Source organism: Camelus bactrianus, chromosome 16 (genome assembly GCF_048773025.1).
Source record: "Camelus bactrianus isolate YW-2024 breed Bactrian camel chromosome 16, ASM4877302v1, whole genome shotgun sequence".
Lineage (NCBI taxonomy): Eukaryota > Metazoa > Chordata > Mammalia > Artiodactyla > Camelidae > Camelus > Camelus bactrianus.
The window spans coordinates 14718584-14746163 of NC_133554.1; the positions used below are offsets into that span (position 1 = coordinate 14718584).

The 27580-nt window shown below is 36.7% G+C and overlaps 2 protein-coding genes and 1 non-coding gene across 4 annotated transcripts in view; 1 reads left to right on the forward strand and 2 right to left on the reverse strand.

Annotated features, from left to right (window-relative positions):
• CLTC (clathrin heavy chain) overlaps positions 1-807 on the reverse strand; it is a 58434-nt gene extending 57627 nt beyond the window's left edge. Inside the window, exon 1 of one of the 2 annotated variants that reach the window (XM_010951029.3) lies at positions 327-807. In XM_010951029.3, the coding sequence (XP_010949331.1) occupies positions 327-368 (42 nt within the window). In that variant the 5' untranslated portion in view covers positions 369-807. The remainder of the gene's footprint in view (positions 1-326) is intronic. The other variant, XM_010951030.3, reaches the window with a different exon arrangement.
• Positions 808-5663: 4856 nt separating this feature from the next.
• On the forward strand, positions 5664-5735 carry TRNAS-GGA (transfer RNA serine (anticodon GGA)). Its single transcript has one exon. It is a non-coding gene; the product is annotated as a tRNA-Ser (tRNA).
• A 4056-nt stretch (positions 5736-9791) lies between these two features.
• DHX40 (DEAH-box helicase 40) overlaps positions 9792-27580 on the reverse strand; it is a 41416-nt gene continuing 23627 nt past the window's right edge. The window contains exons 13-18 of the mRNA XM_010951031.3: positions 16381-16495; positions 15744-15852; positions 14944-15038; positions 12515-12584; positions 12015-12243; positions 9792-11074 (exon numbers count right to left, since the gene is read on the reverse strand). Coding sequence (XP_010949333.2) covers positions 10935-11074; positions 12015-12243; positions 12515-12584; positions 14944-15038; positions 15744-15852; positions 16381-16495 — 758 coding nt within the window. The 3' untranslated portion in view covers positions 9792-10934. The remainder of the gene's footprint in view (positions 11075-12014; positions 12244-12514; positions 12585-14943; positions 15039-15743; positions 15853-16380; positions 16496-27580) is intronic.

Genomic DNA, 27580 nt, shown 5'->3' on the forward strand with positions numbered 1-27580 from the left:
CCCAAATGAATGAACTGAACAGAACCAGGGGGTGGAAGGGTTAGTATGCGCAGTTCCAGTCATCCAGGAAGCGAAGACAGAGGCCTTCAAACCTAGGCCTGGTCTCGCTTGCCCTTTGCACCCCGACTCTCGTCCCTTCTCTCCAAGCCCCACATCATTTAACCCTTTAAGATTTCCAAGATAGTGCCCCCATCCTCCATCTACCCCAGGCACCGATACCCCCACCCCCCACCTCTGAGCCTCTTTTTCGCTTGGGCTCAGACTCCAGCTTGCTCCCTCTTCCCTCCCTCTCTCCACAGCCCTCATCAGCCCGGGGCCAGCCGCACCTGGAGATGCTCCTGAAAACGAATTGGCAGAATCTGGGCCATGGCGCTGTCGGGGGGTACGGTCTCCTCCTGTCACTGGGGCTACGGGGCAGTGGCTGCCCGGGCTCTCCAAGGGAGAGGAGGAGAAGGGGGAGGGGGGAGGCTGGGCTCAGCAGGATAGTCTCCGGGGACGCAGGAAACTGGCAGGCAGACGAAAGAGCTCAGGTCGGGGGCGGAGGCTCCAGGGTCCGGGAGAGCCGCAATGGCGGAACCGGGCGCAGCGCAGACTCCGGAAACGGCTGAGCCCTGCGGAGGGATCCTGGCGACAGAACTCCGCCCAAGTCACCTCACCCCCTCCGCCTTATGTACCCCTCCACGGAGCGCCGCGGTACAGCGGAGCGCAGGAATTCGGGTCGCAGTGCGCTGAGGGCCTCGCTTACTGCGGCGACACGACGGTAAATAGAGGAATCGAAGGGACTACTTTTTTGCCTCATCACTTTCCCCAGCCGCCTGCTTTTCCCTCCCCCCACCTTTTTTTTTTTTTTTGCATTTTGCCACATCATGCGACTAGGGGCGACCAACGTCATTTCCGTGGGCGCTTTAGGTCCCGCCCACGTACATCCGGGTGCACGTGATGCTGGTCGGAAAAGGTCGGCTGATTGCTGCCAGAATGCAGAGCGCGTTCTAGGGAAAGGCACCGTCTCCTGGGAAGGAGCTGGCTGGTGGGCCGCCTTGAGGAATGGCGGTGCTGCTCCCCTTCCCCTGTGGGCCCTGCCTATCTAAACCGAGTCCCTAAGGAGGAGGACGTGGCGTGGGCAGATGGGCCCAGCCTCCCGCCCTCTCCGTGACTCAGGGAAACGGCCTCCCTGCAGGGTGCTCTTGGCAGCCGGCTGCAGCGCTCCTCCCCCGCCTAGTTTCAAGTGGTGGGTGGTGTGTTACATCCAGGGTGGGGGAATGAAATGGCGTTTAAAATCCTCTGCCCTTTCGCGCGTCCCTCTGACGGTTGGAGAAGCTGACGCTTGGATTCTAACTAGTAGTCTCTTCGGATAATGGACAGTTGGCCTAGGACAGTGAAGGCCATTTGTGAGGTATCTCACGCTGGCCTTGTGTTAGCCTTTCTTAACGTTTCTGCGGACATTTTGGCGGACTGTATATGGGTTTAGCTTAGTAATTTATCTGGTGTTGAAGAATTTGAGTAGCATAAATACGCTAAAGAATAGGAACAAAATTGTAGCAGGAGTATTTTTTTTAGACATATCAAGTAATTAAGGAGCCTCAAAGATTTAGATAATTAGGTTAAAGATGGTTTGTAAAACCTTAAGGTGTTTACTCGGTGTGGCTAATGCATACTCTTGGGGAAAGGGATTAACTATTAGTGGTGTATTTCGGTGGGACCACCTCAGCATTAAATTAGTATTTGGAAATGCAAGCTCTTCAAAGCTGAAGCATCGTGTCTTCTAACAGCATTAAGGTATCTACGGTATTCATTATCGATTGATAACCTTGCCACCACTTTATTGCTAATGTATAATCTGTAATAATATTTCATAATACACAAATTACAATAAAGGACAAAAAAATTTCATTCTGTGCCTTTCATCTTATGAGGTGTGATTGTTTTTCCAGAAAGATCTTCAGGAAAAATTCAAGTACCCAATAATTATTTTTAGTGCCCTTTTCAGTTAAACATAAAACTCTTAGGAAAACAGTAATTTTGTGTGTTAAGCAGTTTTGCTTAGAGAAGTTTGCTTAGCAATCATTAAAATTGCTTTTAATGTTTTTTCCTGAAGTGTATCTCACATACTGAGGATGAGGGAAGAATCTTTGGCAGTTAAGAGAGCAGAGACTGTTCTGCAAAGGAAAGCCTTGCCACCATGTCCTCAGAGTGAAGACGTATGCTTGGCAAAATTTCATTATGTTTTGTTAAGCCACAAACTTGAAGGTGTTCTGTATTCTAGAGCATTTGAAACGACCTTTCTATTACCAGTTTAATAGTAACTGCTTTGAATCTTTTTTGGAAGTAGACAAATTCTAAGTTAAAAATCTAAAGGAGTTATTGTTTTATTACAGTAAAAGCAGTAAAGTTACATTTCCAATCTCAGAATCTGGGATACAAGAACTGTATCATGGACAGACCAGCAAAATTTTCTTTTAATTTATTAATAACTGTCGAAATTTCATACAAACCTGTAATTTTAAATACACGTAGAATCCCCAAAGCAATGGATTTTAATTTGGGTATCTGGTGTGGAGTATCTAACCAAAAGTGCTGAGATTCTGTTAGTGACTTCTGTGTCATCACACACAGAAATCTAATAAATGCATTATTTTCAGAAATCATTTGGAAAGAATTTAGATTTATCATACAACTCATTTTGAGCACTGTACCCTTCAAATCAAAAAACCCAAAATTTTTCAAGAAAAAAAATGGTCCAGATGAGAAACAACCCCAAACCTGTGCCTTTTAAAGATCAGTCATTTTGGCTGAGGTAATGAGAGCATTTTATGGTAGTACACTGTTCTTGCTAATGGTATAGGCACAGGCAAAAAGGTTGTCAATTTTTGGTTTAGAAGTCCCCAAAGGCTGAGTCACTGTTAACAGCTATCTGAGCAGTAGCTGAATGGCTTTGTTTGCAGGCACTACCTTAACTAGAGGAGACGAAAGAAAAAAAAAACATTTGTTTTCTGGTGTATTAGGTTATCAAAGTATGACAAAGTCTTAATAAGACAACTGGTATAAATATATTATCATCCCAGCTTTTGGTTTTAGAAAATGTTTTAGTAAGGTATCCATGTTAACAAGTGGTCAAGTTCTTTGAATTTGAAGGTATTTTTAGCAGATTATTCAATAGTAGGTCCTTGCTCTGAGTCACAGCAAGTGTCATTAGCAAAAACTGCATTGCTCGTCTGTTATTTTGAGGAGTGCCAATTTCTCAGAAGCTGTGCAAGAAACCTTTATTGTGTCCCTAATTTTCTATTTTTTTTGCCAGGAACTATTTTATATATATAAAACCTCCAACAGGAATGACACATCAGAATAACTTTTCATTGTAGGATTCCTGTAGTTTTTCATCTTCAAGCAACCCCAGATTTAAGGCCCCCCGCCTTTTAACTTGACCTTTTGAAAACAGCATGAGTTGGCTGCACTGCAAAAGCCACAGGGTAAAAATATTTCTCAAATATTAAGAGATTAATTGTAAAGCAGAACTTTAAAACCTAAACCATTGTGCCAAATATTTAAAATTCAGATTTTAATGAAACCAAGAGGGATATACTTAAGCATCACCTAAGTAAGCTAAGTGGTTTTGCCATTTAAACAGCAGCTTTGAAACATCTCAGCCCCCTACAGCCACTGATAAGAATCCCAGCAGGATTAGATGAAGAGCATATCAAAGGCCAGTAAGTGGCTCAGGTATCAGTCAACATACAGTACCCACTTTTTTTGGCCTGGTACAAGGGCACTGATTATATAGGCAAAGCTCTCCCAAAAAGAACATTTACAAAGCAAGAAAAAAATTTTTCATGACCTTATTTTGGTATGAAATGGACCTGAATTTATACTCAGTTAACACTCGCTGCTCAGGCTTGTCCTAAACCTAATTTTATATAGACAAGTTTATAATGTATCATGGATACCAGTAAGATCTATAGTGAATCTTTATTCTGTGTCAGGATCAAACATGTTCCAAGTGAGTAGTACAGACCAGCCCTGTGGGAATATAATCTGGAATCTAGCATATAATACAGGCTCCTCCCATGTCTTCTAAAGGTTAAATCATATCCCATCAGAGGAATGAAGTAGCTCATAACATTACCTTAAAAAGTCATCTCAAGAAAGTTGGTTCAAATATAGTGATACACAGAGCACTGGGGACAGAAAAACCCAGGAGAGTTAGAGCACTACTGATCAACAGTCACATGCTACGTCACAACATTCCTTTCACATCCAAACACGAAAGTTAAAAGAAGCTTGAGAGGATCTACAGAATGAAGCGGCCGTGAAGGCCAAGGTGTGGGAATGATTGTTATGAGCTTTTCTTACCCCTTTCTAAATATGTAGAACTGTCTCATTTCACCTCCTGGAGTTACTGTCTCTAAAGAAAGGCATGACCCACAAAGATGTTCTTCAAACAGTCTTAAAATTCTGTCACACTCCGGGGATAGTTCTACCAGTAGCAATGCACCTGTGCAGCCTTGTTATGGTAGTAAACTCAGAACAGAGTATTGAGGACTGAGATTTGATAAAGTTTTGGTTAATTCAGTAATAACAAAGTCAAGAAAGTATAATTTACTTGGTCAACAAATACTTCAGAATAAACAATGAAAAATTAATGTTAAAATCTTTTGACAAGGCTTTTAAAAATATATTTTTATATGGGGAAAGCAATTCTGAATTTTAAAGGCCTCAGGTTCATCACTGTGGAGCCTGATATGAATATGTACCAAATTTAGGACACACTAGAAATTTACTGCTTTTTAAATGTCTTACCTCAATGTGTCATGACTGATAAAAAAAAAACAAACCCAAAACCTATTTATTTCCTTCTCCTTGTTGCTTATATTACAAATAACTGTGAGTTAATGTTGTACAGTATACAAAACCACATAATTATTTTTCATTCCATAACACTCCAGTAATGAAAAATATGTAGCATTCATATAAGCCTACCTCAAATTTACTGATTTTAGTTTTATTTTTCTTTTCTAAGCCAACCCTGTTAGCACCAAGAGGCATGAAAAAGCCTCTTGAGTTTAGGCCACTCTATATGTAAAGCCGACCAAATACAAAGCTTTCCACAGGGTGAAAATAACCTGACTGTCCTTTACTGTCTCCGTATTTTGGGACCATCGTGCTAAGCCATCAGATTAGATGTGGAGATGAGACTGTGCTCATTACTGCAGAGGCCTTAAAAATTCCATTTCTTGAAAAGGAACCGGAAGTAGTGGCAACTAGCACACCATGGCAGTCTCAAAGTGCTGCGCGCTATGAAAGAAAACCTCCCGTCCAGGCTGACTCAAATGTTTCTAGCTGCAAGAATGATTAGCACTTAAATTATCCTGCATATGACCTATTTAGTGTTAACCCAAGTTACAGAACTGGGAACCTCAAAATACCTCAAAAAAGCCCTTCTCAAGGTGACACTGTTCATCTTTCAATTGTTTATCTGATTCCTCTCCTGATCCATACACAGTGTCTCCATTCTTGTTCTAATCCAAGTCCTACTCTTCCTTAAAAACTCACGTTAAAATCCATTTACCCTACTTCTTAAGCTATTACAGCGTTTATTGACTATAGCTACCTATTTAATTCGAAGCCTAGGCTAACTTATGTTGTTAATAATCACATCTGTGGGGGTAGGGTGTATAGCTCAGTGGTAGAGTGTGTGGTTGGAGTGCACAAAGTCCTGGGTTCAATCCCCAGTGCGCCCATCATGGGGGAAAAATAGTAGTCACACCTGGAGTTAGCACAACATTCATTTATAAATACCTGTCATATACAGAAAGCACCAACCTGGATGCTAGGCTGTATATGGGGTTATCCCATTTTATTTCCTATGATTTAACTGAGCACCAAGTAATACTAGGTTAAGAAACATTATGTTAGCTTTTATCTGGACAAGTAATATGATTCTGTCCTTCGAAAAATCTTCAATAGCTTCATAAGAGTTTTGTATTATTCACATTTTCAGATTAAAGGAACAGCTAAGAAGTAATACAGATTGCTTCGAAAATCTTTGGGAGAATAAAGATTACAAATTAAATTTTTTGATTTCTGACATGTTCAATCCTGTCACTTCTATAAAGAAAAAGTAAAAACCAAAAATATCTCAGTATTTCATGTAATAAAGGTCTTTTCTTTCAAATGAAGTAATGTGAATTAGAATGGGTATGTGAAAAGTAGCTTTTCTGGAATAAAGTGCAAATGGTAAAGAGTATTTCCCATGTCAGGATGACATGGGAAAATTGTAAGAACTTCAAATTTCAATGTCCATAAAGTTGTATTGGAGAACAGCCAATCCATTTGTTTATGTATCATCTATGGCTGCTTTTATACTACAACAAACAACAGCATAGTAGTTGCAATAGAGACTGGCCTGAAAGCCTAAAATATTTACCATCTGGCCTTATCAAATTCAAATCAGTTAATTTCATTTCTTATAGACAATTTGGACTAAGAAAAAAGAGCTGAATATCTAAATAAATAAACATAATAATGACACCTTTTGGGTCTATAATAACAAGAATATTTTTGAGGGGCCACAAGGCTCCAATAAGATAGTACTTTACTACATTGCTGTTAGGAATACAAACTGGTTCATCTGTCTTGCAGAGCAGTTTGTAAGTAGGCAACAGGAGTCTCAAAGATCACTTTCACTGCTGTAAAGAATTCAACCATAAGAACATATCACAATTTATTCAAACATTTCCCTATTGATAGTTATTTACATATTTTTCCAGTTTTTTGCTATTAGAAGCAAGTACATAACAATTTTATGAATGCTGTATTTAACATAAATCATCAACTGATGCTACATCTATGGGAGTCAAGCTTTATGAGGAACAGAACATATTGTATAGTCTCAAGGAGTTCCTAGGATATAAATTTTAAAGTTGGGCTTGCTAGGTCACAGGTTGTTCACATCTTCAATTTTATTAGATATTGCCAAAATGTTCTCTAAAATATGAGCAATTTATCCTATACCAACACTTCTCAGGCATTTTAACTTTGCCAATTGGATGGAAAAGAATGGCATCTCACTTATTTTCAACTGCATGTCCCGAATTACTAGTAAGATTCAGTATCTTATTTATTGACCACTTATGTTTCCTTTTATGAAATGACTGACCATGTCCTTTGTCCATTTTTCTGTAACATTCATCTTCATTACTTGTTTTATTTAGTAATTTGAAGGTGAATCTTTACTTCTTTTAAGAACAAACATCTCCATAACCACTACCTTTCCTCCAAGACTCCTTCCACATCCTTAACGAGATGCAGTATTCCTTTCATACTTTATCTCAGAGCCCACTCAATGGAATTCGATTCTTATCAACACCATTGTCACACTTACCTTAAAGATGTAATGATGTCATTCCCCTCCAGTAAATTCATATATAGTACAAAGTAAGTCCAAATCCATAGTTTGGCTTTGAAGGCCTTCCATAATCTATTATCAACCAATATTTTCAACCTATTACTCGCCTATATATACACTTTATGCACCAAATAAACTAGAGCGTTTGCCACTCCTCTCAAATATGCCCTGTGCTTTCCAATTCTCTGTCTTGACTTATGCTGTTCCTAATACCCAAGTGTTAATTGGAAATTCTTCTTCAAGGGAAGCTTACAGTATAATGCCAACAAATCTATACAGGTGACCCTTGAACAATGAGGTGGTTGAGAGTCCACCCCCACCCCAGCAGTCCAAAACCCTCGTATATCTCTACAGTCAGCCCTCCGTATCAATGGTTCTGTATCCTTGGATTCAATCAACCGAGAATCATGTAGTACTATATTACATATCTACTGGAAAAAATCTGTGTATAAGAGGACCTGTGCAGTTCAAACCCATGTTGTTCAAGGGTCAACTGTATAGGAAAGAATTGGGGAAAAAAATCACCATTTTGCAACCATAAGAATAAAACTGATTCAGGTAAGAATCATCAGTTGATGATATAATCCAGAGGGTAATAATTTATGAGGAACAGGCTAGTTCACATAATCTCAAAGTATCCTTCCCCCAAATTACTTATTAATTATAAGAGTAACTAGATTGAAAAAAATCAAATATCCCAACTAAGTAATCAAAATTAATAATAGCAGTAAGGGGCAAATACGATGTACCTCCAGATTTGATGCCTTGGGACAGATACTGTATCATTTATGCAAAATTCCAGTCAAAAATGCAGAGCCATAAGGAAACATTAGAGAAATACAAATTGTGGGCATTCTATAAAATGACTAACTTATTTAAAAATGTCAAAAATGTTAAATGTGAAAGACAACAAATAAGTGTTGGCAAGAATGTAGAGAAAAGGGAACCCTCATACACTGTTGGTGGGAATGTAAATTGGCACAGCCACTATGGAAAACAGTATAGAAGTTCCTCAAAATATTACAAATAGAACTACTACACAATCCAGCAATTCCACTTCTGGGTATTTTTCCAAAGAAAATAAAGACACTAATTCAAAGATATATGCACTCCTATGTTCATTGCAGCATTATTTACAATAGTCAAGATATGGAAGCAACCTAAGTGTCCACTGATGGATGAATGAATAAAGAAGATGTGGTTTATATATTTACAATGGAATATTGCTCAGCTAGAAAAAAGAATGATTCCACCACTCACACGTGGCATCTAAAAAACAAATGAACAAACATAACAAAACAAACAGTCATAGATACAGAGAACAAGTAAGTGGTTGCCAGAGGGGAAGCAGGATCAGTGAAATAGGTGAGGGAGATCAAGAGGTACTAACTTAAGTTACAAAATAAATGAGTCATGGGTATGAAATATGGGAAGTATAGTCAATAATACTGTAATATCTGTATATAGTGACAGATGGTAACTAGATTTATTGTGATAATCATTGTGTAGAAATATCAAATCACTATGCTGTGCACTTGGAAATAACACAGTATTATAGGTCAACTATACTTCAATTTTAAAAAATGTGAAATATGAAAGACAAAGAAAGACAGAGGACCTTTTCCAGGTTAAAGGAGATTAAATACAATACATGATTCTTGACTGGATCCTCAACTGGAGGAAAATGCTATAAAGAACATTATTGGGACCTGGGAGTTCAAAATTTGTAGATACTGACAGGCATATGTAGAATAGATAAACAAGATTATACTGTATAGCACAGGGAAATATACACAAGATCTTGTGGTAGCTCACAGCAAAAAAGAATGTGACAATGAATATATGCATGTTCATGTATAACTGAAAAACTGTGCTCTATACTGGCATTTGACACAACATTGTAAAATGACTATAACTCAATAAAAAAATGTTTAAAAAAAAAGAACATTATAGGGACAGCTGATGATATTATAAATACAGACCACAGATTTAGAATGTATGCTCAATAAATACTTACTGAAATAAAAGAGCTTTCATTCTAAGAATCCACATACACCCCCATCATATCTAAGGAAATTCCTGACATATAAACCTGAAAAGAGAAACTGATAGGACTCATGTGCTGAAACAGTGTCTACAACACTGAAGATTTAAATGAACAAATTAACAATTCTGGGAATGTTCAGAGAAACCACTCACCTTACTTCAAGAACAAACACATGGATTTGAATCCTCATGTGATTTTTCAATAAAGTCTTCAAGTTTCTAATAATGAACAGAAAACTGTTTAGATGCCAAAGGAAATAACTGCAGAAGAGTGAGTTACCTATACAAATTTTAGAGTCTTAAATTTTGCAAGAAAATATCTAAAAACACACATTATACTGCCTTTTGAATTTTAATGACACTAATAGCTTTATTTAACAAACACTGAGTGACTACTATGGGCAAAGCACTGTGCTAGGTGCCATGAAAGATACAAAGATTAAAAAGACAGAGTCCCTGCCCACAAGGAGCGTATAATCTAGTGGGGGAGACAGACAAATACACAAATAACTAGAATACAAGGCAGTAAACAACAAGAGTGGGCAAGTGCTGAGTGTGGCCTGAGTGTGATACTAACTAGCCTCAAGGTTCCAATTTGAAACACTGGTGATGTAGTATTCACTGCTTTGAAAATCCCATCTCAAGATCAGCATAATAGATGTTTAAATGGTCCTACCCTAGCAGCTGGAGGCAAGAGAGTAGGCCAGTGGAGGGGCTGTTTTAAACACTGTCATACCTACATACATGGTGCTGATACAAGTATGTAGGGACAGCTGAAAAAAGAACATATATATATATCATCTGTCCTTTGGTTAATGGCTATAGCTACTGTTTTAAACAATATACTTTTATATAAAAAGGAATTTGTATAATCCCAGAAAAATCAACTTAAAGATTAATATTAGTTCAACAAAGAATCTTGCCATAGGCAATTTTCTTATTTACTAATTGATTCTTTTCTCTAAATATCTATAAAGCTCTGTAGCAATTATATGGTTAGACATCTAAGTATTGCTGAGTAAAAACCTCTTATGTTCAGCCTTCTGAAGGAAATGGTCACATACCTGATAACCTGATATACTATTCTAATAGCAACAAGAAGGCCTTAAAGAGATTTAAGGAAAATAATTTTTAATGCTTCAATGCAAATGGAATACACGCTGATTAAATACAATTCAATGTTCTTTGAAAATATCTCAATGACAGCATTTGATACCAGTTAAGGCCAGCAAAATTGAAGTGAGGAAAACATCACGTGTATTGTCTTTCATTGGTTTCATGTGTCATTGCCTATGACTATGGCCACCCAATCTTTCCTTTGAAAATTCCATTTATTGGTACTGATGAACTTTGATTTGCTTTTAACTCGTATGCTAATAACAGCTGCCGACCACTTCCTCTTGGTAGTGCTGTCTGACATAAATGGCAAAGTAGAAGCACATTTTCTGGCTGCTTTTCCTACTTCCTGAATTGGAGGGTTCACTGCTTAGCCTGTTTCCTTCAGTGTGTCACTGTGATCCTGGGACCTCTGCTGCTTTCTCTCAAGGAAACGGGCACGCGCATCTGATATGGATTTATCATCATTTCTTCTTTGCATTTTCTTTAGGACTTCTTTTGATATTCCATCTGAAAACATTACAAATTAATCCAGTAAAACTTTGAGTTTCAGTATTAGAAATATTAAGAGAAAGAGATGCCCTGATTTTTCAATGTTAAGTGGGAAAAAAGGAAATTAAATTTTGCCCTTTCAAAAGAAAAGATATAGTCTATGGTTAAAAAATAAGAGCACAGTGGCCTTGAGGAGTCAGAAAAACTGACCCTAATTCAAGCATGCAGTGTAGTTACACACTGTAACAGAACACCTGGTAGATAACATTTCCAAAGACTCTTCTATAATCTTGGGCAAAACCCACCATTCTATTTCTCAGTGCTGTTAAATAAGGATAATATAATTTGCTCCATCAATTATATGTGAGCTGAGAATTAAGCTGTCCTAGTTCAGTACCACAACTGTTTCTACCTCCCAACTAAGGACCTAACATATCAAGGAAGAATCCCCTTGGGGGGTGGGGGTGGAGGGTAGAAGATGTTCTGAGGTTTTATAAACAACAACAAAAAAAAGTAAAGAAAGCACTACCGGGAAGTAATATAGTGTAATGATTAAGAGTAGAGGCCACAGAGTCAAATTCCTTGAATTCCAAATCCAGATTCCCCAAATATTAGCTATGGAGTGTTCAGCAAATTATTGCACACTGCTAAGTGTTTCCTCATCTGTAAAGTAGGAATATGTAGTTACCTCATAGGGTTACTGTAAAACCCTGTAATGGGTTACAGTAACGGGGTAATGTTAGCCCATGGCAAAAGCTCAATAGATACTGTTTTTAATAATTTTGGACAGAGGGGCTAAGGAAAACATGATAAACTGGAAGGGAAGAAGGAGTCTGAGACTCATGACAACTCTTTACTTTTCTGAGGAGACAGAGCCAGAATCTAAGCTCTGTAATAATATTTCTGTAGTTTTATGAGAATTAGGACATTTATGCTCCAGAACAAGCAATTCGCTCACCCTTTAGATGTTTCACATTTTCCTTATTTGTCCACCTCCTTCTTGCATCTTCTCTCACTTCACGTCGGGCCACACTGCTCAGATCATGTGCATTAAATTCATGCAACTTGGGTAACAAGTCCCTTACCCATTCATAACGAATTGGACACACAATTCTTGCGTAGACTTTGGTGGTAACTAATACCTCATGAAAAATGATCCATTCAAGTTTGGTTTCCTGTTCATGAAGCTACACAAAAGAATTCATTTAAGGATGATAACACAATAACCTGCCTTATTCCATATTAGGCCAACCAAATACTAACAGCACAAACTCTTCTGAATTAATTTCTATATTCTTTAATCAAACAGGAGGCATGGGCCAACCAATGCCTTTACAGCTATATGTAATATAGATATATGTAAACTTCTCCTCAAAGCGAAAAGTAGAAGACATCTGTGTATTACTTATTCCTACATCTTTACACATTTCTTCCTTTTACTAAAAATAAGGTACTTACTGCTGAGGAAGGATGAATGTGAACTGGGCTTCCACGCCCATCCATTGTGCAAAACGTTCTCCCGACAGATCTAAGAACCGAAAAACCAAAGGATAAATACAAGAAGAGTAAAACAATGAAATAAGTAGAGCGCTAACAATGAACAATTACAATGTGTTCTACTACAGAGAGCACTATGAGCAGAGATTTATATTCATTCAACTGCCACTATAACCTCTCTACCAATTCATTTTAAAACTAATGATACAACTTAGTCATTTCAGTTCAGTATAAATATTTCTGGTTAATTAACAATAATATTGTATTTATGCGTTAGAATTTCCAAAATGCTTTTATAATAAAGCCTCAAAATAACTATGAGCCAGGTACATTATTAAAGGGTCAAAACTGAGATTCAAATAAATTAATTAACTTTCTCAAGGCCACAGAGCTAATGTATGGTGAAAGTAAGTCCCAAATATAGGTTTTCTGACTTAAATACAGTATTTACATTATATCATGCCTTATCTTTTTTTAAAGGTATAAACAATTTTCACTATTCTAAATTCACTATTAGAACATTTTGTCTATAATTTTTCTAATTCATGTTCTTAACTTCATATTATCTTCTTCTATCCTTCCCTACATAGATATTATTCCAAAAACTTGTCAAAGTAACAGCCCTAGCTCAATTGTCACAACTGATTTCCTATAGAACTTTATATATATTCAATTCCTATTATAACCCAGATCAGACTGTTATAATTATTTGTATATATATCTGTACAGTTTAGTACTTATTTGTACAACACAACAATCTTTTTTCCTTGAACCTTTTGAAAGTAAGTCACTACCCTTATGCCCCATCATCCCCAAATACCCGATTGTTCATCTCCTATAATCAAAGACATTATCCTACAAAACCATAATACAACCATCAAAACCAGGGAATTAACACTGATACATTACTAACATCTAATCCTCAGACCCCACTGAAGTTTTATCACATGTCCTAATAATAATCCTTTATAGCAAAAGGATCCAGTTCAGAATCATGTATTGCCTTTACTTTTCATGGCCCATTAGTCTCTTTCATTCTGGAATAAACACTCCCCCACTCTTTCTTCAACCTTCATGATCTTGACACCTTTAAAGATTATAGGCTAGTTATTTTGTAGTATGTCCCTCAATTTGATTTTGTCTGTTTTAGGATTAGATTCAGGCTGCAGGTCTTTGGCAGGAACATCACAGAAGTGATGCTGTGTTTCCATTATATCCTATCAGGAGGAATATGCTTTCGATTTGTTTCATTACTGTTGATGTTCACTTTGATCGCTTGATTTAGGGAACATTGGCCAGGTTTCTTCACTGAGAAGTTACTTTTCCCTTTCGTAATTAACAAGAATTTTGTGGAAAAGGTGCTCGCTATGTTGTCATTCCAGTTGTCATTAAACTTTTAATTTATTGATTTATCATTTTATGATTATAGACCCATGATTCTCATTTTATTTAGTGGGTTATATAATCAATTACTATCATTATTTATTTCAATGCTCAAAATGTCGCATCTTTGATCAGTTGAGGCCTATTCAAGCTGGCTCCTGTGTACTTCTGACGTGGCCTCAACCTTCAATAATCACTTCTTTGTTTGCTGGCAAAATAAGATGTTTCAGGCCCATTATGTACTTTCTAAGCCCTATTTCTCCAAAGAGCCCTGGGTCCTTTATGTAGCAGATGGTTGTTCCAAGTCAAGATCTGGGCACAAGTGTATTTATTGCTATTATAGCGTCATTGCTCCCAGTCCAGCACACAGGGTACATATGTATGTAAATATTTACACACATACAAATATATGTATTTTATATATACACACACAGTAACATCTATTTTTATTACCATATCTATCTATCCACCCATCTAACTATATTAAAACCACCATAAAACCTGAAATCCCAATCAGCACCACAGGGCTCATTCTTGTTTTCTCCCTTTCAGTATTTCTAACTCCCTTCACCATTATCCTTAATACATTCAATTATGTGATCAATTCCTCTGTATCACAAATCTCCATCACCACCACTCTTACCCCTTTCCCTACAAAAATGCCTTCAGACTCTGACACTCAACACCAAACGACCCCCATGTGAGTACCTTCCCCAATCCTTGCCCCTCTGCAAGAAAGCCACTGTCACTCAGCTTAGACGCTAATATCTCATTCTGGTCAGCTGTCCTACAGACTCCCCTCCTACCCCACTTGAGCTTAATATCCCACTCTGAGTCACCGCAGCTCCCCCTGCACAAGTGGCAATTATGAAAAAGGTCATTGTGACTGATGTCATCATAATCACAGAACTTAAATCAAACTGTCAATCTTTAATATTAAATAGTTCAATATTGTCATCAAATATAGCAGTATTCCTCTAGCCATCTCTCAAGCTCTTTTCGCTTACCTTCGAGCTACATTTTTGAAATAACCTGCACAAAGACATCTTCGTAATACTTCGTGTTTAGGGCCTTCGAAGGTCTCTCTTGGGAAATCACTTTGCTATCAAAAGAATATATGTATAGTGGTAAATCCCACAGAACAATCTGAAATAATCTTTTATTTTGAAAAATCCATATTTCTAAAGACTTCCGTTTCTGGTGAATATGGAGTAAGAGGGACCATATTTACCTTCCTGCATGAAACAACCAAAAAAATGGACAAAACATGAAATAATGATTTCCAAAACACTATATATGAAGCAATGAAGGACAGTGATCTCTGGAAGTAAATGAAGTAAGGAAAGCAAATGAAGTAAGCCCAACAACTGCCCCAGCTTACAGTCAACCTTGAGAGACATTCCCGACCAAGGCGCAGGAAAGGAAAAACCCAAGAGGAATCCTGGAGAACTCCCTGAGTTAAAGAGACAGAACTGAGAATCCAGGAAGACCAAGATAGCTAGAGCTCCTAGGCCAGAGTTCAGGAGATAAAAGAACTGCACAGACAACTCCAAAGATCTGCAGAAGGGCCCCAAGTGTTCAGCTGAGGACCGATTAGCATATGAACGTGAGGAAATTACCCAAGGCCAGGAGAAGAACCTCCTAAAAGGATAAGGGAGGACAGAGCTGGGTGCTTAAACAGGGTTAGGAATGGCGGCTATTACTACAAGCCATTCTAGAACACCTTATAACACACATGGTTTTGGGTAGAGTACTCACAGGGTCTTGAGAAAATAATTCTCTAGGGAAAAACCAGTATAGCAATCACCTGTTTAAGCTTCCTGATTAGCTCTCTAAGTTGAGCTTCAACACGAAATGCAGAAAATAAGCACCTCCAATGAATCCAATGTTTTTGGCACCACGAAGCTGGAGCTCCACTGCAAAGCAAAAATACTGGTGTCTTGAAAATATCTTCTATAAGGGAAGGACAGTCTAACATTCTCATTTCTATAGCAAAACTAGAAACCCATAAGCAACTATCAGCTCTCTTATGAGACCTGCCCAATTAATTAAAAAGCACTTTAAGGAATTTGGAAAAAAAACAAATTGATGGAGGTGCCTCTGAGTGAATTAAAAAATAATTTGTAAATAGGTTTCTTTTTAGACAAACATGCTTTAACAAATATCCAATCACTTTCTCATTTAAGCTATTTAAACAGAACCAAAATTCTATAAGGTCATTTTCAGGAAAGGTTTAAGGAGAGAAGAAAGAAGAGAATTAATGTTACATAATAAATGATTACTAAGTCATAGTCATCTGATATAGATAAATCTCACAAATGTTCACAAAAATACCTTGAGGTCAGTATCATCCCCACAGAACCTTACTATCTAAAGTCACATAGTATATATCGGAGCTCTATTTCAAACTTGCACTTGCCAGTACATAGAACTATCTCACATACCTTGATTTGCACTGTTCAAAGATGACAGCTAAAGTTGCAAAGTCATTAAATCCTCCAGCTTTAGCTGCCAGTTCTCGATGTCTCTGTTCTGCTTCCTTCTGGTACTCTGGATCAACTAAAATGGCAATTGGTGAGGCAATTTAGTTCTACTTTACATCAAGTGCGTACATTCACTTCCTTTATTCAAGCTCATTAAAATCTGCCTCATCCTCTGGGGTGGAATAAGGAAGAACTATACTAACCCTTCTGCAGGGTATCTAATTACTCCCACGACTCCTTTCTTCTTTTAACCATTCTTGGGAGATTTTATCAGAATAGCTACATTACTTCTGCTAATCAATTCACCTTTAAAATAGTGTTTGGAATTTATTTTTTAAATTCATTTTTTACCATAAGAGTAACCCATGCTCACAGAAAATATATATATACATACAATGTAAAATATATATATAATATATATAAAATGTAAAAGCTCAAAGTTCCCCACTTTGACACATTATCTATAAAACAATCCTCTAGGCTAACAATTGTTAATTTTTTAGTGTGTGTTCTTCAAGATATTTTCTATAGATAATACAAGCATTGTGTACAGTGGTTTATTTTTACAGAAGTGGGATATACCTTCTGAAACTTCCTTTATTTATTTAACAACAGTTTAATGCCAGTACATACAGAATTACTCATTCTCAAAAAACCTACCTTGTATTTCTCAGGAGTATAAGAAACATAAAACTATGTAACCAGTCCCTATTTTATTCAATTCCTAATTATGGACAATTAGGACCATCATATATGCAGAACTGAACTACTACAAACTTTTCTTTTTTAACTTTATACTGAAGTATATCATTCATACAGAAAATGACACAGACCGTAAGTGTACAGCTCAGTGAATGCTCACAAACATTACATACCAATGTACCCAACACCCAGATCAACAAGCAGATTATCAGCATCCCAGAGCTCTCCTTTTGCTACCTGTTCCCCTCCACAAGGATAACCATATCCTAACTTCTACCCCACAGAAAGGTATTATCTGTTTCTAAACCTTATATAAATGCGCTTTGTGTCTGGCTTCTATTGCTTAACATCATGTTTTTGATATTTATCTGTTACTGACTTTGACCAGATCCTACTCAGGAATGATTTGTTCTCTGATTGCTCAAGTTCCCCACATACCACTTTACCCAGGCTAATCTTTCAGAGGGCACCCCTCCACCTTTCCCCCCCACAAACTTCCCAGGGATTCTTTCCTCTCTGTATGACATCAAACCACAATTCCTATTCCGTCAGTCTACCAATCACAACTAGATTTAGCAGAGGCGCCATGTTGCCTGATGCCAGGGAGCAGCACTTACACAGACTACACTGTGAATCTGCAAAGCAGGAGTTCCTGGTATTAGGAGGAAAGCAATCTGATTAAACAAAACACTCATGAAGATACAAAGTCCTCCATCCCAGGCTTTAAGTGGGTTCCACCTATGTGATGTAGGTAAAACTGAAGGAAGCAGCTGGAGACAAAAAAAGAGTGAATATGATTTATCATAGGTCATACAAATGACGCTACCAAGCTGAAGATATAATGCTTGACCAGTTAGGGATACTGATTTTTAAGTCAAAACACCTAATTTCATGCACCCAATCCACTGCCTGGAAGGTATTATGCCAAAAGTCAAATTGTACTAGATTCAAGTATCAACGCTGCCTTGGCTGCCAACACTAGGAGCCAAGCCTACCTATCAGCCAGGGGCTCCTGGATCTTTGAATTGAATTCCCTGCTATAAAAATGTTGAGTGTCAGCTACCTTGGATGCCTGGGCTATGTAGCCTCAGAGAAGCTTCCCATTATGGTTCAGTTCTTCCCTTCTCTGCCTCCAGGCAATCCTAGAAATGTTCGATTTGGCTCTAATACCTGCTTTAGCAATTTACACAGATGGCTTACCATCTCTTATTGAAACGTCGGAATAACTACAATAAGTTTTAGTGGATTAAAATTCTAAACTCAGTTTATAGTTTGTGAAAATTAACTGCATGGTTAGTGTTGGATCTCTGTTGTTTAGAGTGGCTACCTGCTCACACTCTGAAAAATGCAGAAGGCACATTGCTTTTTCCGGCTGTCCTTCCCACACTGCTGTTACCTTCTCTCTCTGCCTCTCTCTCTCCCCCTTTATTCTTGAAGACAACATACAGAACATATTTGTGTTCCTTTTCCCTAACTCTTCCCTCAAAATAATCTAATTAATTAAAATTAAAATTGGCAGAAGTCTCACAGTAAATTCAGGATTTGTATAGGAAAATCAAAAACCGTATCACACACAGTTATGACAATCTCAGTAAGTTTATCCTCTGACTACACAATATTTTGACAATCCATCTTTAATTCCTTTCCCAGTAGACTTGTCATTTTCTTTAACTTATTATCTTTCCCCAGATGAAATTCTATTATTGGTTTTACCTCATGCAAATAGGTAGATGCTACCGAGGCAAAAACTATAAATAAGAAGCTGAAGAAGCAGAACAAGGTGTATCAGCTGAACTTCTCCCTTTGGGAGGAGAACTCAGTGCTTTTCTATCTAACAATCAATCAGAATACAAAACTATCACACAGGAAGGGCTTTTGTAACAACAATCCTCAGAGCTGAAGCAGGGGAATAAAGCTTTAAGGGTCATATACACATTAAGTACCCCTTACTTCTCAAATATCTCAGTTAAAACAATTAAAAACTTTAAAACACAATGTTAGATTAAATTTGTTTCATTTTAAGGCTTAAAAATATTTAAGAGCCCTCACTTCATTTTTTGACTTCTAAAGCAGTATCTACACCAGACATTGTGTACAGTTTACTAGAGCAAAAGAGATTACTAAAAATGGTGACAGTATCATCATTTCGATGTTTAAAATCTTTATTCAATGTTAGATTTGAGAATACCAACTGGTCTTACCGGTAAGTATGTAATAAACTAAATCAGGTGATCTACAATGACTAAGATCCAAGCCAGAAAGGACTGTTTAACCTACAAAGACCATATACGCACTTAAAAGCAGCTGGAAATCCAATACACATTTTTGGGTGTAACAAGACCTCAGTAAGTCACATGCTCAAAAACTGAAGCTGCATTTTGCGGCAGCTGAAGTTCTTGATGACCTAAGTTTAAAAAGGAAGTCTAGATCATATGTGCATATATAGCAAGAGTATCTCTCTCAGTATGAGTAAGAAACTGGCAGCGATCGCTGCCTCCAGGTATCAGACCTGGGGACATGTTTAGGACAGGAAGACTTGCTTTTCACTTAATTCCTTTTCTGTTTTAATTTTCAGCTACTGATGTATATTAGGAATGGTGGTATGAGGAGTTAGGTGAAACTGCACTCTCAGAGACATCTGTTAAACTAGTCAAAATTACCAAAGATAAATATTCAAAGCTTCTGGAGATTGAATCTATGGATTTCAGTAAGAACAGCAGGAAGCACTGCATTCAAGTAGGAACCAGTTCCCAGCACCTCCCATTGCAAGCTTCTGCTCTATAGGGAGGGCCCAGCTGGGGCAACCAGAGAAGACCAGACGTTCCCAATCAACCCTCAGCTCCTGCTCCACAGCACAGAGGTTCTTCCCAGGGGAGGGCAGGAACAAGTACTGTCAAAGATTGGCAATACTCTGCCCCTGCTGAGGTGCCCAACTTTTATCTGGATCGAACTATGGAGCAATTTATGCCCCAGGGGACTTTCAAAAACAACAGAGCAATCAGCTACCAATCAGTGGAGACTAACAGCTCAGTGTGATACAAACAGAGGCAGACCAGCCAAACTTCTCTTAATTATAATTCTCTTTATTTTGGGGGGGGGAGTGGAATTAGTTTTATTTTTATTTATTTTAGTGGGGGTACTGGGGATTGAACCCAGGACCTCATGCATGCTAAGCACACACTGTACCATAGAACTAGACCCTCTCCCTTAAAATTATTTTTATTAAAGTAGTGTTGATTTATAGTATTAGTTTCAGGTGTACAACACAGTGATGCAGTATTTTTAGATTATACTCCACTTAGAGTTATTACAAACTAATAGCTATATTTCCCTATGCAGTACCATATGTCCTTGTTGCTTATTTTATACACAGTAGTTCCTCTTTTGACTTTAAAATCCCCTTACATTTTATTATTTTAAAAAATATTTTTTATTGAAGTGTAGTCAATTAACAATGTTTGAGGAGTACAGCAAAGCATTTCAACTATACATATACAGGTATTTTTCCAAATGTTTCTATTATAGCTCATTAGAAGAAACTGAGTATCATTCCCTGTGCTATACAGTAGGTCCTTGTTGTTTATCTGTTTTATATATAGTAATGTGTATCTTTTATTCCCAAACTCCTAAACTATTCCTCCCCACCTTTCCCCACAGTAACCAGTTTGTTTTCTATGTCCATGAGTCTATTTCTGTTTTATATATAATAGTTTCTATCTCTTAATCCCACACCCCTATCTTGTCCATCCCTTCTTCCTTCTCCCCACTGATAACCACTAGCTTATTCTCTGTATCTGTGAGTCTGTTTCTGTTTTGTTATATGAATTCATTTGTTTTAATTTTTTTAGACCACATATAAGTGATAACATACAGCATTTGTCTTGCATCTGTGGTGCTAGATGAGAGTGAGATGTCAAGGACTGAAAAATATTTTGTTGCCTAAAAGAAAGAAAAAAACCTCTTTGCAGGCATCTTAAATATGAAAAAAAAAAGTATAGTATTTGTCTTTCTCTGACTTATTTCTCTAGGTCCATCCACGTTGTTGCAAATGGCTGAATATTATCCTTTTTATGGCTGAATAATATTCTTTATCCATCATCTGTTGGTGACCACTTAGGTTGCTTCCATATCTTGGCTATTGTAAATAATGTATGGCTATGGCTATGATCACTGGGGTGCATGTATCTATTCAAAGTAGTGTTTTCAGTTTCTTCTGATATATACCCAGAAGTGGAATTGCTGGATCATAAGACAGATCTATTTTTAGTTTTCTGAGGCACCTCCATACTGTTTTCCATACTGGATGCATCAATTTACATTCCCAATAGTATACTTGGGTTCCCTTTTTCTCCACATCCCTGCCAATATTTGTGATCTGTAGACTTTTTGATGGTAGCCATTTTGACAGGTGTGAGGTGATATCTCACTGTGGTTTTGATTTGAATTTGTCTGCTGATTAGCGATATTGAGCATTTTTTCATGTACCTGTTGGCCATTTGTATATCTTCTTTGGAAAATGTCTATTCAGGTCTTCTGTCCATATTTTAATCAGTTTGGTTCTTTTTTCGATATTAAGTTTCATGAGCTATTTATGTATTTTGGATATTAACCCCTTATCAGTCATATCATTTGCAAATATTTTCTCCCATTCAATAGGTTTTTTTGTCTTTTTGTTTTGTCAATGGTTACTTTTCTGTGAAAAAGTTTTTAAGTTTAATTAGATCATACTTGTTTATTTTTGTTTCTTTTGCCTTAGGAGATAGATCTAAAAAAATATTGCTATGACTTATGTCAGAGTGTTCTGCCTATGTTCTCTTCTAGTTTTATGGTTTCTTTTCTTAAGTTTAGGTCTTTAATCCATTTTTAGTCTATTTTTATAAATGGTGTGAGAAAATGTTCTAATTTCATTCTTTTATACATGCTTTTTCACACACTCTACATGTATGGAACTATCTAGTTTTCCTAGCACTTATTAAAGAGACTGTCTTTTCTCCATTGTACAGTCTTGCCTCGTATGTTGTAGATCAACTGACGTAAGTGCATGGGTTTACTTCTCAGCTCCCCATTCTGTTCCATTGATCTATGTGTCTGTTTTTGTGCCAGTACCATGCTGCTTTGATTGCTATAGCTTTGTAGTATAGTCTGAAGTCAGGCAGTATGTTACTTGCAGTTTTGATCTTTTTTCTCAAGACTGCTTTGGCAATTTGGAGCCTTTTGTGGTTCCATATAAATTTTAGGATTATTTGTTCTAGTTCTGTGAAAAATGTAAGGGGCATTTTGATAGGGGTTGCATTAAATCTATAGATTGCTTTGGGTAGTATGGACATTTTAACATTAATTCTTCCAACCTAGGAACAAAAGATATCTTTCCACTTCTTTGTATCATCCTCAATTTCCTTCACCAATGACTTATAGTCTTCAGAGTACAGGTCTTTCACCTCCTTCGTTAAGTTTATTCCCAGGTATTTTTATTCTTTTTAAAGCAATTTTAAACAGATTATTTTCTTGCTCTCTCTTTCTGATAGATCACTATTACCGTATAGAAAAGCAACAGATTTCTGAATGTTAATCTTGTAACCTGCAACTTTACTGAATTCATGTATTAGTTCTAACAATTTTTTTAGTGGAGACTTTAGGGTTTTCTATGTAAGGTATCATATCATCTGCAAATAGTAACAGTTTTACTTCATCCTTTCCAATTTGGATGCCTTATATTTCTTGTCTGACTGCTTGCCGTGGCTTGGATTTCCAATACTATGTTAAACAGAAGTGGCTACAGTGGGCATGCTTGTCTTGTTCCTGATTTTACAGGGAAAGCTTTCAGCATTTTACCACTGAGTATGACATTAGCTATGGGTTTGTCATAAATGAGACCAGTCAAACATTTAGCAGAGAGATCTGAGAAATTTGCTAAAACCAAAGCTGTCCTGATGTTCTGGAAGACTGTAGATGCCCAAGGTTGTACCTTCTGAGGAGCAAAAGCAAAGGGAATGTCTGAGCCTCTGGTCTTTGGCTGAACATAGGACAAACTCATAAACTCCTTGAACTGTGAAAATCGTCTCCAAATCACACAAAATAGACCCAAACAGTAAAGGGTGAAAACATCAGTGTCTTAAGGGGCTCGGGTACAACCCCCGACCCAACAGTGGCTGACCTCTGAAGTTGAAAGGTACAATAAATAGAATGAAAACTTTGGTAAGTGGGGCTCGACAGCAGATCTGGGCTGGTAGAAGAAAGAAGTGGCAAAATACAGATCAAGAGAGATCATGCAATCCAAAGAACAGAGGGGAAAAACAATGAAGAAAAATAAGCAGTCTTAGAGAAATGCGGAACATCTTTAAGCACACCAACACATGCATGATGGAAGTGCCAGAAGAAGAGAGAGAATAGGGCAGAAAAAATTTTGAAGAAATAATGGCTAAAAATTTTCAAAATTTGATTAAAAAATTAATCTACACATTCAAGAGGCTTAATGAACTCCAAGTAGGATAAAAACAAAGCAATCCACAGATATATTATAGCCAAAACACTGAAAGCAGCAAGACAAAAATGACTTACTGTGTACAAGAGAACTTCAATAAAATTAATAATTGATTTCTCAATAGAAATGATGGCAGCCAGAACACTGTGGGATGATATATTTATAATGCTGAAAGAAAACAACTGTCAACTAAGAATCCTACATCCAGCATAATGATCTTTCAAAATGAAGGCAAAATAAAGCCATTCCTGGATAACGAAACCTGAGAGAATTTGTTGCCAGCATACCTGCCTTACAATGAATAAAAAAGGAAGTTATTCAGGACGAAAGGAAGTAACACAAGAATGACACTATAAAAGAGCACTAGTAAAAGTTACTATGTAGGTAAAATTTTTAAAAAGTGTATAATCATTATTTCTTCTATTCTTTTATGCAATTTTAAAAGAAATTGCATGAAACATTATGTATAAAATTGTATTGCTAAGCCTATAACAGAGAAATATATCTGACAACAGCAACACATGTTACTACCTATTTTTTTTTTAAAGAGGCCTAGGTCAGTATCTAAGGAAAATAAATCTAATTCTAACAAAACAACAGAAAAGGCCACTCATTGCTTTACAGTTACATTTTCATTGTGTGGAGTATTTAGAAACACTGATAAATCTGTGTTATCTCAGTACTTTCAGGGTAATTCAAGTGTCATATCCATTAACATCACTCACATAAAGTGCTTCACAAAGGCAAGACGTACTGAAAAATTTCCCATCAAATCAAAGCACAGAACACAAGACATAGTCTTATTGGCTATTATCTCAATATATTCTAAAGAATTAGACTGCCCTCTGTCCATAGATACCAAGGCCAAGTATTAGGCTAGCAAAGGGAAGCCTCCCTTTTCCTTGAGTGTCTACATATGCAGTTCACTTTCAGTGTATTCCTAAAGTGCAGGTCCCAAATAAAGGCCTTCAAGATATCAAAAGCCACCTCAAGGACTTGATAAAAACCAAAGAACACATACTTAAAACCTAAGACCTCAACAACATGAAAGGCTTAAAAAAAAAAAAAAAAAGTCAACAGCCCACCCATAGACAGAGGATTCTAAGTAAGAATTTAAAAACCAACACCTGGACTTCTACTTCTAGCTCTGGAGAGATTTAATTTTCCTTTTCTTCTCTTCTTTCAAAGACATAGGAAAATTTAAGGAAAAATTATAATACTATATTGTGGGGTTTATAATGTATGTAAATTAATATATATGACGACAATCACACAAATGATGGGGAGTAAATGGAACTAAACTATTGCAAGGTTTCTTATATTTCACATGAAGGAATAAAATCTTAATTTTGAGTAAATTTTGATTAAAGATGTATATTATAACCCCTAGAGCAAGGATATATTAAGAGATAGCAAAAAGTCAACAAAGTGTTCAACACAATCCCTATCAAAATTCTTAGCAAGCTTACTTTGAGGAAACTGAGACGCTGATTCTAAAATTTATATAGAAGTACAAAAAATATAGAATAACCAAAACAATACTGAAAAAGAAACAGACTGTGATTTCAAAATTTATCAGATTTCAAAATTTATCACAAAGCTACATAATCAATACAAAGTTGGCAGTGACATAAAGATAGACAAATACATCAATGGACTAAAATAAAGTCCAGAAATAGACTATTACACATATACTTTCCATAGATTTTTAACAAAGGAGCCAAAGCAATTCAATGGGGGAAAGTAAGTTTTTTCAACAAATGTGCTGAAACACGTGGATACTCACAGGAAAAAAAGTAACCTAGACCTCTACCTCACACCATACACAAAACTTAATTTCAGATGGATCACTGTCCAAAACATAATGGCTAGAAATTATAAAGCTCCTAAGTCAAAATATCAAGAGATATAAGAAGGATATTTTCACTATCTTGGGGGAAGAAAAGAATTACATACTAAAAGCAATAACCACCAAAGGAAAAAAAAACTGATATATTAGACTTCATCAAAATTCAAAACCTCTCTCATCAAAAGACACCTTTAAGAAAGTAAACAGAAAAAGCCACAGGGGGAAGGATATAGCTCAGTGGTAGAGTGCATGTCTAGCATGTAGGAGCTCCTGGGTTCAATCCCCAGCACCTCTATTAAAACAAATAAATAAATAAACCTAATTACCCACCCTGCCACTAAAAAAGAAATAGCCACAGATTGGAAAAAATACGTGCAACTCATACCTAACAAATAACTTATAACTAGAATAAAGAATTCCCAGATTCAATATATACATATTTTAAATTTAAAACATAGGCAAAAGAAAAAAAACATAGGCAAAAGATTGTAATAGATACTACACAAAGAAGACAGCTAAATGACCAATAATCACATAAAAAAGTGATCGGGGGGGTTATAGCTCAGCGGTAGAGCATGTGCTTAGCATACACGAGGTCCTGGGTTCAATCTCCAGTATCTCCATTAAGAAATAAATAAATAAATAAACCTAATTACCACCCCGCCCAAAAAAAGGAACCCAAATTATTACTCATCAATAAAATGCAAATTAAAACCACAAAGAGGTATTCCTAATATATAATAGAATATACAAAGTAAAAGTGACTGGCAACACCAAATGCTGAGGAGGACATGAGGTGCAAGCTGCACTCTCAAACACTGCTGATGGGATTTTTAAATGGTACAGTCACTTTGCAGAAAGAGTCTGCAATTTCTAAGAATTAAACTCAATAATGCAACTATTTCTTTCTTAGGTATTTACCTAAGAGAAATTAAAAATGAAAAAGACTTGCACAAACGCTTTCAAGACGGCTGTATTCATAAATAGCACCAAACAAGAAACAAATCAATAGGATAATGGATAACCTAATTTCAGTATGTTCAAACAACAGGATACCACTAAACAGTAAAAAGAACAAAGCATCGATACATACAAGAAGATGGGTTAATCTCACATACAATATTTTGACCAAAAGAAGCCAAACACAAAAAAACACAAATTGTGTAATTATATGTATACTGAAGTTTCAGAAGAAGCAAAATTAGCCTTTAAAAAAAAAACCAGAGAAGTGGCTGGCTTGGGAGGAAGTGGGATGGGATCTAGGAAGGGGCACTGAGAGAATTTTCTGGAGTGATAAAACTGTTTCATATCTTGACAGAAGTGTGGGTTACATACGTGAACACATTTCACAAAATTCAGTGACTTATATACCTAGGATTTATACTTTTCACTACATGTAAATTTTACCTCAAAAAAAAAAAAAAGAAACTGTAAGCAAATATTGAACTCTAGTTATGTAATACGGCTGCCTTTCACAGTGGTATAGCTTAGCAATTCTGAAACTACTTCTGTATCCTCTAGGGACAATGGGCAATATGTATATGGATTCTGGACTAGATAACAGTATTGTATCAATGTTAACTTTCCTAATTTTGATAAATGTACTATGGTTAAATAAGAGATTGCTCTTGTTCTTAGTAAATACACATGTAAATATTTTGTGGTAAGAGAGCACAATGTTTCCAATTTACTCTAAATTGATTCAGAAAAAGACATAAAATGCATTTTTATAAATATATACATGTATACATGCACACATATACACACATATAGGGAAAGAATAAAACAAATGCAGCAAAATGTTAAAGACTGCAGAAGCTAGATACAAGGCACAAAAGAGTTCCTTCAATATTCTTTCAATATTTCTGTAAGTTTGAAATTGTATTACAATAATACGTTACCCTTCCCCCCCAAAAGGCTAACACCAGACTGTTTCATCTATTTAAGTATTCCAAAAGGAAAAACATTTCCTTTTTCTTAATCGAACTCCCTGGTTTTACAAATGAAAAATGAAGTCCAGAAAGACTAGGCCAATAGTCAGATGATTAGCTAGCAATGGAAAGTTAGAATCCTGATCTCCTGACTCCCACTTCAATACTCTGTAATCGTTTCTAGAGTATTTTTAGCTT